Raw genomic sequence first — 14,381 nt, 5'->3', positions numbered from 1 at the left:
CAGATTTAGCTGGTAAGGTCTCTTATCTCACTTTGCAGGTGACCCAGGATACTGACATGCGTGGCTGAGGTCCAGATGCAGGAGCTGACACAGTGAGCATCCAGCTGCGAGGAGCAGAACAACGCGAAGCGTGAGTTGCTGATCGGGTGTGGTTTAAATAGCTTTGGAAGAAGTTCCAAGTGTGTATCCTTCCACCGATCAGGTATGTATCCTTCCCCGACCACACCCGGGTGGAAAGTAGTCCCACAGGGAAAGTAGTTCCATTCAGGCCTCAAGAGGGCCTGGATGTAGCAGCATGGTCTGCATCAGGTAAGTGCACATTAAAACACTTGAACACATGTCTAGCTTTATGAGCCTGGCGCCTAAGGCGCCAGGACAGGGGTCCAACATGAGCCTGGCGCCTAAGGCGCCAGGACTGTGTCCAAAGGGCCCCAGCTTGGGCCCGCTGGCACTTCCCTGGGGGGAATGATGCCTGCCTCTGGGGTTGCTGGGTCGGACCTGGCTCCTTGGAGGTAGGCATCATGACAACCACTCCCATCATCAGTTAATTGGATGCCCACAAAGAACCACTGAATTGGGCCAGACATCCAAAAAAACAATCACGATGAGGGAAGTGAGCCCACTCCCTGCTCACTCCTGTATGATTTTTCTTCCCTGTAAAGATTGACACATTATTTATTTTGCTTTGTTAACATTATGAACTGTGTTCCATACTCATTAGACTCTCTATTTCTTTGAGGACACACTTGATATCCTATCTACACACATGATCCTCAAACTTCTTTATTAGACTCTCTCTGAACACTTTTTGGGGGAGGAAGGATAGCTCAGGGGTAACTCATTTGTCTTGGAAGGAAGATAAAGCGGTGCAACACTGGTTCAAATCACGATCCTGTGCTTAGAAACCACTGGCTGGTATTAAGCACATCATAAATGTAAACAATACAATATAATACACCGGGCTGTCTTTATTTGTGGGCCTTTATTTCATCGTCAATGAGACATTCAGCAACCTTATGACCCTTCCCTGTGACTTGTTTCCTTCACTTAGGCTTTGTGAACAGATGAAGGAAGACTGGGGAGCTGGGCAATCTTATTGGCTGCATTGATGTACTCACCACTATTGGAGAACGTTGTCAATGACGTCAACCCCACAGAATGGGTCATCATTGCCCTCTTGCATTTGAGGTCCTGGTGCCTCAATCATCTGAGTCTGATCAGCATTTTCTGCAGCAGGCATGGGCACATTGGATGACATATCATGCAGCATGCAGCACATGTGCTGTGCAGGCACCAGGAGCGATTCTTAAGAAGCCAATTGCCTGTGTGGCGGGTGTGGCATAGGCAGTAGTATAGCAACACTGTCTTCAGTTCACAGGAATGCACAGACGTGGCATCAGCCATTGACACATGAGGTATTCAGTGTCACCTGTGGAGCAGAAAGTATGGCACTCATGGTCATTCTAATTTTGTAGAGGGTCAATTTAGCTATCACTCCTGCATTGGGGGGTGTACACGGCTGCTAACGGCATGAAGCCTGAGCCTCGGCAAGGACTTTGGGCCATTACCAGCAATGTATGTACCCCTGACGAAGGAGTGATTGCTACCCCCCCCCCCCCACCGAACTCCATAACTCCATCCAGGATGAAAATAGTTTTTTATTTTTGTTTTATCGTGGATGATCTACACACACATTCCAGGATCCAAATCTCCCATAAAAAAATGAAGATGGCCCCCAACATAGTGAATAGAAAAGGGACTACATCCATGGTGAGCTCCGCTGCCCAGAGAGAGTGCCCTTTTCGTTTTAGGGTTTGGGAATGGTGCAGGATTTCTTGGAGGGAGTGGCGGAGGATGGGGTCATGGGGAGGCAACTGGGAGAGTCTCCCGGTTGTCTACTCACAATCAAGATGGCGGCACCCGGGTAAGGGCGCTAGGTGGTTGGAAAACAGGGGCGGTACACTGTGTGTTTTCACCTGCTGGGTGGGAATTGCCAATAACAGCATTTTGTAGAAATGCCTGAGGAACATGCATTTTACTTTTTCTGAACAGGCATTTTATTTGTGTCCATTGGCCACAGCGGTGAAAATCATGTATGTGTGCGGCGTAGGGCAAGATCTCCATGTGAAGGCCACTGCCACATATCCATATGGGTATGTGATTGATTCCATGTGGCATAACCAAATGTCATGTCATGTCCATATCATTATGATATTATTATTATATTATAATTGGTTATTTATAACATGCTTAATGCCCAGAGGTTTCTAAGCGTGGACCCCGGGATTGAATCTGGTTTGCTCCCCGTCGTCTTGCTTCCAAGATGAGCATGTTGCCCCTGAGCTATCCTCCCGAGACATATGCTCTTCCGTGTCATTCATGAATAGTAAGTCTGTTTGCTTTCTAATATGCAACCTTTAATTCTGCCTTTATAATGGGTAAGAATGTGAGAAAGTGGCTACTCCTCTGCTCTGCAGGAGTACAGGGATGAGTAGTGGATAAACATCCTACACAGCTTCACACCAAAACAAACAAATGGTGAAACAGGCTTGAAACAGGCTTGAGAGATATGCCTACTTTGACTTTTGTCGTAAAGGAGGCAGGGGTAGGCCATACTTTCAAGAAGGCGTGAATTTGATAACAGTAGGAACCCAAACAGAAATAGTACAAAGACTCCTGCATAAAAGTATGTCCAATCAGGGGTCTGCAAAACATAGATATACTTTAAACAAACCAACTGTCTAGCAAAGCACTAAAAAGGACCCGTGTGGCAAAAACACAGAAAATGCACATCATATTGTTAATAGCAATCTGTGACTGAAGCAGCGGTGAAGGGGCAGGCTGCTGCAACAATGTGACTGGAACAAGAATATGTCTAGGAAAAAGGTTCAAAAGCATAGCATAGCAGTCATTATCGCCTGCTCTCAAAAGTGTTCATGGTGATCCAGGCTTCTCAGCAATACCTATATCCGTTATTGGGTGCTTCAACAGCATCAAGCTGGGCTTCACCGTGCTATGAAATCACAAAATGGCGACCACATTGCAAACACTATGACTATGCAGTCAAATTAAGAAGAAGCTAGCTGGACACTATTACCCCATTATAAACAAAAACACATTTGGTACGTCCCTTTGTCTGCCCCGATTAGAAACACAACCCTGATTGATCGCTTAGATAAATGTTCAGGAATGCCTATGTTATGGTAACTGACGTAGATTTATTAAAATACTTTTTTGCATGCAGAGTAAAATACTTTTTGCATACAGATATTCACTCTGTATTCCAACAGTTACGTGCAAGATCATTCTTTGCAAAACTGTAAAAATCATCTGGAGAGGTGAGTCAGACTATGTTTCAATATTGGGAACAGTTATAATTGTTGACACTTTTTGGGAAGGCAATTCTGTTTGTTGTTTCATATATCTTCCCATCTAGAATATAGAACATGTTTTCAGATATTGATGTTCCGAGTAATGGAATATATCTTTGCTCAAAATGTATCTTGTTACTAATCCATTGATGATTATTGCAATCTCACAGATCCATTTATAAGCGCTTTAGCGTAAAGCGCTATATAAAATGTAATAAATACAAATACAAAATAATAATTTCTGGGTTTTCTTAAGCAACATCTTACTTTTAAATGTGAGTGCCTTAATTCTTCCAACCTATACTTAAAATACTGAATTCTATTTGCAAACATACATTTCTAAATTTTGACACGAATATGTACTGTGTAAATTAATTAATGAAAATAATTCTGCTTCATAAATTGTATCAGTACTTTTTTTATGCATTGCTGCAATAATCGTAACTATCAATAGTTGTTTCTCTTTCTTGTCCCTTTTATTTTCCACAATGTGTTCTTCATTCATGTTCTCTTGTAATGACAGGCAGACTTATGGATGCAATACACTAATGCCATGAACATAATGTCAACTCATGATTCTTGTGGACCAATATGTTATCCTAGGGAAAGCCATGGGGGTGAACCACATGTAGGCTATCCTGGTTATTTGTGGCCATCATGTTTTAGACTTAATATTTCGGGCTATATATGATAACCCATCACTAAATTGGAATTAATCATTTGAAAGATAGTGTTGGGTAATCACCTATCAAAAAGAGAATTCAACACTCTCTAGTCTCTCTTGTCAAATCACTTTTGTTTACATGTGCATGATATTGAGATCAGTATTTCCCAATTAGGCCGTTGTTATGTGATTGCCCAAGTATGGTTCCCAGGATATATCCTGGTGAGAGCCCCTGAGATTGAAGGGAAGTGTTACCCTTCCTCCCAAATGATGAAAGGAGGCCCACATCCAGCCATTTGTCTTACTCTCAAGAGTGAAGACAGTTAGGTGCCATGAATACACATATCCCTCTCACAGCTTGTCTGTTAGGATACCATTGTGACGTGGCTTTAATAATTGTGTGCACTATAGGCCATCATACTGAACCCAGAGTTTACCCTACCACCAGATGGAATTGGGCCACAATAGTGAGATCTTAATTCAGAGGTGCAGATGTTAAATACAGCCTGTTTTAATGACTTTTGGTCACAGCAGCTGTCAAAATGGCAGATCTGACCTTTAAACCTTCCCTGTGCCACTGGAAGCCAAGTGCTGCAGAAATAAGAATAGAATGGTGAAGCATGGCACAGGTGTATACTATGCTTTTTCCATAGAGCTGCTTTAGGAAGGGGGTTTGATTAGCAGCAATCATGTTGTGCAGTTCATGGGCCAAATCCACTGGCATCAAAACACTTTTACAAGAAAGCTGTGGCCTGCTATGCCACTTCCCAGTGCCCACTTACCCTCCACGACTCTCCCATGCCTCCATTCACTGCAAATCCTCTGCCTTCCACAACTCCCTCCACCACATTTTCCCTCAACACCATTTTCTAAGAATACACACATTAGTCATGCATCCCTTCTGGAGATCCTTCTTCTCACCTTAACCGCCATGCGAGACAATGGGCCTCATTACGAGTCTGGCGGTAGCCTTGCCTGTATAATCGGCAGTCTGCCGCCAGACTTGTGCATTTTTCCGGCACCTGGCTCCACGGAAACACCGGGCGATTATAACCCCTGTGTTCCTGGAAGTCAGGCGCCGAAAAAATGTAAATCCCCATTCTCATTTGAGTCCCATAGGACTCAATGGAAATGGGGATGAGGGAAGCACCAGGACCGTTAATAACAGTGCTGGCGCTTCCCGGAAAGTCTGCAGGCGGGTGCTGTCCTACCCACCAGATCAGAACTGGCAGGCGGGACGGCAGCCCCCCGCAAACTCGAAGTGTGCCGGTCCGGTAATAATGGTGCCAGTAGGCTTACAGCACCGTTGTTACCGGACCGGCATGCTTGTAATGAGGCCCAATGTGTTTGATAACAAAAAAGCCACTATCACTTCAGATGTAATGTGAGGGTGCTGATAGTGATAGTCCCATCCTATACTGGTGGCTATACAAAGTATTTAACATAATACGTTTGTTAAAGGCCTGTTAAAGGCCCTCACTACACATACGCCTATGAACCTGTGCAGCAAGCTGTTTCCACCCACTGCAGAGAAGATTATTACCAATGTATTGACTTCCTTACTGTTCATTGGTAAGGTGACCACTGTGAGGAAGCTAGATGTGTGGCACCTGAAAGGGAAAGGAATGAGGCAGATGAACTACGGGTCTTGCACATTTACATCTCTTCCGTGTTGGGGTTGCCAGGGAGAGGAGTATGAATGCTGGAGTGCCGTGCAGTGTTGTCGGCGTTACACTGTTTCTTTTTGGGAGAACCTGTAAACGTGGCTCAAGTTGCGAGCCGGACGACTATTGCAGCAAGACCATTAGCTTCAAAACTGCTGCCTAGGTGCAGAGCTCTGTGGAGTGCCGTGGAGTGTAGTTGGCGTAGTGTGCATGGGCTTGCATGGCTTAAAGAACTCTCTGCCAGAGTGAGTGCACCATTTCTTTATCATTTTTCTAACATCATCTTCACATGCCAACTATACCCTGTACACTGTTTAACGATCGTTAACTGTTTGTCAATTGCCTTCCCTACGGGCCAGTGTTGGTAACCCATTCACCAATAATTGCAAGTATTTACTTTGGCTGAGAGCCCATTTGATCAAGTCTCCATGAGAGGGAGGAAAAGTAACTACAATTTAAGGAGGAAAACACTTACCCCACTGGACACATAAATTATGGTTCAGCTAGGTGAAAGGTCGCAGGACAAAAAGAAGGATTCTGGAGAAGCTCCTTAAATGACTGCCTACTTTGAACATAAATCAGAAAAAACCTATAGTCAGGCAGTAAGGGCCCCACCATCTGCTTCAGAACAAACAAACATAGCGGAGAGCGGACATAAAGTAGGTCAGCCCAATGAAATCATGGACACCTTAGTCATGTAAGCGTGCCTTAGGTTGGAAAATGAGATATCGGCTCTATCTCAACGTGAGTGCCTCTCCAACTTCATTCCTGCCTTCCAATAACACACCTCCTTTCGTATATGACTCCAGTGCATATAAAGGCCACCTCAGAAACAGCCAGGGTCTCATTCCTTTTACATTGAAATGAGCCCAGAGGCCAATGATAATTACACGATGGGCCTAGCCCCATTTATGCCTTAAAACCTGTATTATAAAACCTAGTCCGCCTCTACGATAACATCAGCAGCGAATCCATGATCCACACTATCGAAGTAACATCTATTCAGGAGATTGTTCAGGACCTGAAGAGTAATGTCTTGGAGGAGGAACCAAGACATCTGAGATTATGCTTGATTGTTGATTTGATGAAGGAGGAGAGAAGTCATGTCTCACATCACAGAGCAGTGACTAATAGTACGACCACAACATTAAACACTTGTCATAAAACAGTGGCAAAAAGAAGAGAGGAAAAATCAAACAATAAACATAATCACTTGGAAAACTGCAATAACAGCTCCCGAAAGGTCCTCTGAAAAATATTATGGGTTGCCCAAACAAAAATGCAGCTTTATTCATCACAGGCTAGAAGGGACAAAAGACCCAATGCAGGGATGCAAGCAGGAAGTCGGAAAATGATCATATTACTGATTCTATATCTACAAGTGCTCAAACAGCTAGTCTGTCCATGGAGGCGCGTGTTATAAACGAAGCTCATTGTTCAACTACCCCTCTACATTTGGGTAGTATTAGTAAGGATATTCATCTATTTTTGGTGAGACAAACAAAGGAACAAAGTTTACGACTAATGCCCAAAGACAAATTCTCAAAAGCGATCTCTGATATTGAAATATTGGGAGTAGCAGATGTGAGTAAGTTCACTGGCCAAACATTGAAAAAACGCATTCGCAACTCAGAACCAACGAAAAGTCGGACAACAGACATCTGACTCTATCAGTGGTGGACATAGATGACAAGCCACGGTTAACAACAACCTGTACTGAAACGAGTTATATTAATTCAGAGAGTCCTTCCATGTATGGAATGGAACACAGCCATATGGATGAAGCGTACTCTTTCCAGCTATTCAGGTGTCAGGTGCCCGTGAAGCTCCATCATGCAGAGTTAATGAACATCTGGGCACATCATGCAAGTCTGTGAATGAGTGATTATCACCTGACCAAGACACTCTGTGTGTGAGCTTAGAATCATTCTTCAGTGAGCGGGGGGTTCCTTTAAATTGGTCAAGAGTGTTGTCTGTTTTCAGATCTGTGGAGTCCTTAGCTAACATCTCTTTCTCTGACATTAAACAAGTTGAACTTCCCCATAATAACTCTCTAATGAAAGCTCAGATCCATTTTTTTCTTCAGGTTGCGTAATTCTCATCTGATCCTCTTGAAAAATTGATATGACCTAAATGGAGTAACACCCTCAACATTGAAATGTGAACCATCCTCGGTAGTGTGTCCTCCTTTGGCAAAAAGTCTCGCTCAGCACGACCACACTCAAATAGATGGGGAGGGCCGCAGGCAAGTTTCTTACATTTTGCAAACGAGGGAGCTCAAGATCTGTCATTAAGGGACTCTTTGAAAACCCTTCTCTTTTAAATGGTTGGGCTCTAGTTTATTGGGTGGAGAAGCTTATGTGTATGTTGCCAAGATGCCTTCTGGAGGATGTGCCCTTTACAAATGCAAAAATAAAATAATATAAATAAATAAATAAAGATTGGGCGTGACTTTCTTCAGTGCTCCCTGTCCTTTCAATCTCCAATTTTAGATTCTATATTGGAGAAAGTTTGTTTTGTCATCTGGAACTCAAGCGGTTTCGACAATATCTTCTCCAGCAACCCCAATGACGTACCTTTTCAATCTGATCTATTATTTCTACAGGAAACATGGTCATTAGAATGACCAACCATCGAGGGGTATATCGTGATTACCAAACCAGCTCAAAAGGGCCCCAAGTGTAGACTCTATGATGGGTTATTAATTGCTGCCAAGAGTTCTGTTAGAACCTCTTTAGTCATGCTGAATTCATCATCCCCACGCTCTATTATTTGGAACCCTAAAATTGAAATCTGACAATGGAATAAAAAATGTGTTGTTATTTAAAGCCTACTGTAATCCAAGGTCGGCACGTGAGGGAACCGTGCACGTAGAAATGGATTCCATCTTAATTGATTTGGTTTGCCATGAGTCAGAGCACCTCATTATTTGTACTGGCGACTTTAATCGCTACTGCGCAGAACTATTCATTAGTGATGATTAATTTAAGGTGAGGTTTGTCGACCCTCCAATACCCAATTAAGTATTTCAAGCAAGTTAAAATCGAGGAGAAGCTAGGCTGGGCAGAATTTGTGTTTAATTGAGGGCTGCAAAGATGTACTGGGAACCATTTAAGGGATAGTCTCTGCCAGCCGACTTGGACGCAAGATTCCTCACATTTCGGCATGGATTTTATTTATGTCTCAGAACCTTTGCTCCTCAAGAGTTTTCTTACAGTTGCCATCTTCAGTCAAGCGTGACCATTTCAATTATTACAGGAATTGAAACCTATTTGTTACACACTCAGGACTCAGCACCCAAACAGAAATAATATGTGGGTAAAGTAGGCCAGAAATAGAGTTAGGGTCCCTCCCGGGGACATCACATGAATTAGTTCCAACTTATGTAAGTTATGCAGTCCTCAAGAAAAACCTTTAAAAATTTCTCCCCTGATGTTTAACTGCACTATAAAATAACTGATGTCTTCTATCTCGCTTTCTAATACAATAACTGCTATTCCTCTGTTAGTTAAACATAATCATTCATTTGCTATACATTTTGAAAACTGGAGGTGAGATGTGAAATTAGAAGACTTTGAAAAAATTACAAAGGGCTCAACTAGAAACCTTAGCAAAAATAAAAAATGGTTAAAAAGAAATACAAAAACTGGCTTAAATCTTATAAACTAACCAGGAAAATACAGAACAGTCAAAAGGACATTAGAGGAATATGGCCGATACTAAACGGTGGACCAATGTTCCAACATTCAATGCAGGTGCCCTCAATTTCTGAACACATCGGGGCAGGTCACATCCACACAGTCTATTACACCGATACCATAGCAGCCAACTGCAAATGTAGTGAGCGACCACCTAATTGGGAACAAAAGTTTGATGTGGCTAACCTGCTGAAAGTGACTATGAATCTCAAGAACTCAGGAGCCAGGGCTCCTGATGGGCTCCCCAATAATGTACATAAACAAGACCCTATCCTTTCGTCTAATATACTTTGGCTGCTCAATTGGCAGATAATGGAAACTGGTAAAACCCCACAGGAATGCAATTGTTATAACCATCTAAAAAAAAGATTCTCGCCAAATGTAGACCTATTGGTCTTGATATCTCCAGTAAATTATAACCGTTGAATGTTTTAACAGATCTAGAAGGCTGGCTTGTAAAGTCAGGATGACTGTCCATGTTCCAAACCTGGTTCATAAACTGACTGAGCAGAAACCTGAATGGATTGGTTTACGAGCTCTGCTAACGCAGAACCTAATGGACATCCACTGTGCCATTATATTCTGCAGTGCTAGACAGGACAGCCACCTTTGATAAGATGAATAGGAACAAGGTTTGAGGTAAACTTTGGGCATGGAATATTCCTCAAGGATTGTTGAATATACTTCAACTTTTCCATACCGACAATACACTCCAGATGGAAGTAGACATGTTTGGAACCCTATCCAAACCTATTTGGGTGAACATAGGGCTTAAATAAAGGTGAATTATTGCCCGTTGCCTATTTAACCCTTGTATGGCATGTACATGCCAGAGGCAATGGATAAACCAAATGCATTTCCTCCTAAACTTGATAACATACAAAGTGGTTGGCTATCTTACGTTGACGATATAATCCTTTCGGACAAGACCCTGGACGGTCTGAAAAGAAGCCTTAATTACTTCAGCGATTACATAGTCACCAATGGTTTGGAAATCAATTTTGCTAAATCTAAAATTATCTTTTTTTCTTGAAATCGGATGAAATGTGGGTTTAAATGGTCAATTAATAACAGAAGGTTCGAGCTGGTGGAAAATGTAATTGTTTGGGTTTCACCACCTCCTGCAAAAATAAGATCAGTGGTATTGAATATAGATTAGACTGAATTGTTGGTCGTGTTACTCTCAATTGAAGATATTACTGTCAAAAAATTGCTCACACACATTGCTTCCCTTAATGGAATTGGTGAAGTTAAATGTGAAACCCACAGTCACCTATTTAGAATTACTAGAGGATGCTGTATTTAGTTGGTTAAACATCCTGGAAGGTCATTTATGTTGAGCGGTCTTGAATCTACCACAATCTGTTCCAATTTCAATGTGTGGTGTGATTTCTTGGCGTTTTTCAGTTTTCAGAAATACATTAACCTTATAAAGCAAAATCCTAGCAGGGTAGCCAAACTTCCTATTTCAGGCCATAAATCAAGCCACATTGGATAACAATAATTTTGTGGTGCTTGAATTCACTAAAAGATTTTGACAGTTTATTGCAACACATGAACCTCGAGAATTTAGTTTTGATTGAAATCCCCAACAATATGGTAAAAAAAACAAAAAGAGCTAGGCAATTTAAACAATCCCAATTCCATGTCAAATACAAAACTGTATAGGTCTTCCCACATTACAATCTGCTATGACTCCTCAGATTTAGTTTTAACGTATTGAAGGTTTTAGGTCCTAGGTTAAAATTGCGGTCGATCGAGCAAACATGCAGACTATGCGACTTGAACCAAGAGGAAACCCTGTACCACTTGATAATACAATGAGCCACGCTAGTAGCAAAGCGACAATTGTACATTGAAAAATGTGTACACTCTCCCAGTGTGGTCTGCGCAGATGCATTATGGTCTAGAATCATGGTTGCTCGACAGCTGAGTTTATCTCTGTCTTTAAGAGACTTTTTAAAGTATAATTTTAACATGTTGTGAGCAGTTGCTAAGGACAGGTAATTTTGTGTGCACTTGTGCACCAAATATGTTGTGATAAGATGAATACATTTTAATATATCTTGGAATTAGATGTATACATTTTTACTGCAGTGTTTTGTTTTCAATATGTGATCGCTTGCATCTATTTTTTTATAAGGTTATGATTTTCTAACCAGCATACAATAAAAAATAATTAAATTTGAATGAAAAGAGTTTATTTTATTGCATCACTGTGCTTTTCACTGGAGCCTGGAGAGCTTTTAGTGGTAAATGTGACATAATGTGTTTGGATAAGTTTGAGTCCATATGTTTAGGGGTTTTTAACTGTCATGAGGCTAGCTGGAAGTGCATTTGAGGGTGAGGTTAGAGGGCTTGCCCAATGGCTTTTGGAGGCTCGTTTCCCTGCATGGAACTCAAAGAGGCCAGTGAATTAATACTTCAGGGAAACCAAATAATCCTTGCTCCAGTGTCAGACAGACATCGGTTGTATATATGTAATTGTGACCTGTTTCTACAATTTGGACATCTTCCCACAGTTTTGGAAACCAAGGTTTTCAGTAGTTTTCTGAATTAAATGAGTGTGTCCTTGTTCCACAGGAGTGGGTTATTCAACAGTGTGGCACCATTTGGAGCCAGGGTTCTAACCTTTAGTTCATTCTTCCGGTCATGAAGGGGTGTCTTTCACCAAGCTGGCTGATCTGAGGTCCCCGGCTGGGTGACACTGCTTGATGCTCGATTGCAAGTAGAAGTTGATTGGTTTTCCATAAAGTGTAGCTGATGATACACAGGGATTTAGAGATAATGATTTTCTTGACTGGGAACCAGTGTGATGATTTCCATATGCAGTGACATGCTCTTTAGATTTCAGGCTCAGAGTTTCCTACTCGGAAGCTCATTTGGGTGTCACCAATATATCTTTGGAAGGTGTTCGAAAGAGAAGCAATTAGGTCATCTCAGTGGTTCAAACAGAAACAGCACAAAAATAAAGCCCTGCCTAACTCTGCATAGTTGCAAGGACGTCTTGCAGATACAGTTGTCAAACCTAACCAAGGTAATTCTATTGTGCAAGATGGAGGAGATCTATTTGAGAACCTGGTCCTTAATGTTTATAGTAGAGTCCATCGTATTCTGAAGAAAGCAACTTGGAGCAATAAACATCCCAACTAGCTCAATGAAAATGCTTACAGAAAATTATATTTGTTACTTGTGTGACCAGTAAATTCAAATTCGATAACCTGGTCGTATTAGGACTCAAAGGGTAATTTTTCATGATTGATCTAACTACTTTTGGAAAAATCAATATTTGCTATGTTCTGTTGCCTTAAGATTCATGCTTTCTGATTGTTTCCTCTGACAGATCAGTCATTCGTCTGTGCTTGCTTCACTGAGTGACAAGCAGCAGTTCCCTTCCTTCTTTCGCACTGTGCCTGGGTACACATTTCAAAATATTGCCCTTGCAAGAATGATGGGGCACCTGAATTGGACATGGGTTGGAATGATCATATCTAATGACGAGGTGGGTCTGCAGGGCGGGCAGGGCATACAGAAAGGAATTGAAGACAATGGTGGCTGTGTGGCTTTCATGGAAAAGATTAACCTTCGATTCTCCAAGGAGAATGTCCTCCAACTTGTTGAAAAGATACGTAGCCATTCTGTAAAGGTGATCATTGTTCACAGCCCTGAGGTGCATGTCAAGGTGTTACTGCAAACCCTCTATGAACAGGATGTAACCAGCAAAGTACTGATATTCACGGCATCCTTTATTATAACACCAGGGTTACTCGACAATAATGCTTGGAAGATAATGAATGGATCTTTGGGGATCGCACCTTTCACAGATCAAATGCTGGGTTTTGAAGAGTTCCTGTCCCACTTGCATCCTTTAAGATACCCTGATGACATATTCATTAATCAGTTTATGGAAAAAGCTTTCCCATGTAAAATTTGGGATACCAATGAGAATCAGACTATGGCCACAGAAGATCTGGAGAAGAGACTGGTGTCTTGCCTCGGGGATATGGCATTTAATAAACGGATAAGATCTTTATTTGAGCTGAATGATCTTAGCTACACATATCATAGTTACACAGCAGTGTATGCAATCGCACATGCCTTGCATGATCTGATAGCTTGCAGGTCAGGCCAAGGACCTTTCATCCATCGATCATGTGCTGACGTCAGAGATATCCGGTCTTGGCAGGTAACAGAGGAGGCATCTTGAATCATTACTCCCATGCAATGTTTGAAATTGCTTACACAACACAAGCAGATGTATATGAGATAATTGTAACATGATTGAAGTTGAATTCATGCAAAAATATTTCTATCAAAAACAAGTTCAAGTAAATAAAAAATATGTAACAGCAATGACATAATCAAAACATCAACACATTAACCTCCAAGATGAATGAAAATGAAATGCTTCTTTCTGCATAAGGAACGTGAAAGAGATCCATGTGCATGATACATGTTCTGATTTTAAATTCATTCTTTGTTGTTTATATTCACAAACCTGTGTGTGAAATAATTTTATTTAACACATGCGGGAAATGTAGAATACTACAGGCACATTAAAAAGAAACCACCAAGTAATAATGAAGAAACTGGGTAATATGACAGGATATTTCTTTGCGGAATGTATTAGAGAATAGGGTATAGTATTGTTAAGTGGAAGTACTTATAACACTATCCTGGGGAAGTACACAAAATATGATCCTGTCTCTGAATCAACAATTGATTATTACTTTGTGAATGTTGATGCTTGAATCTTTGTAATCATTGCATTTGAACTGAACTACTGCACGTGATCATGCTTGAATGACTTTGAAAGTGGAGTGGTCTTCATCTCCCAAGTTACAATGTCAGGGAGCGGGTGCATTGAACACACAATGAGAAAGGCACAGGGTTTATTTGTACTAATACGAATATTGAGGCTTCCTTCAGACATATTTACACACTGATATTGGAAGATAAAATGATAAGTGATTTGGGTTTTCCT

General features: G+C 41.5%; 1 protein-coding gene across 1 annotated transcript in view; it reads left to right on the top strand.

The window, feature by feature from the left end:
* The window catches only part of LOC138528223 (extracellular calcium-sensing receptor-like), a 262,202-nt gene that overhangs the window by 21,030 nt on the left and 226,791 nt on the right, over positions 1 to 14,381 (top strand). Inside the window, exon 3 of the mRNA XM_069639680.1 lies at positions 12,741 to 13,583. Within this exon, the coding sequence (XP_069495781.1) occupies positions 12,741 to 13,583 (843 nt within the window). The remainder of the gene's footprint in view (positions 1 to 12,740; positions 13,584 to 14,381) is intronic.

Source organism: Ambystoma mexicanum, chromosome 7q, assembly GCF_040938575.1.
Source record: "Ambystoma mexicanum isolate Mex_15411 chromosome 7q, UKY_AmexF1_1, whole genome shotgun sequence".
Taxonomy (NCBI): domain Eukaryota; kingdom Metazoa; phylum Chordata; class Amphibia; order Caudata; family Ambystomatidae; genus Ambystoma; species Ambystoma mexicanum.
The sequence above is the reverse complement of the archived record's forward strand: the minus strand, read 5'-3'. Positions and strand labels throughout refer to the sequence as shown.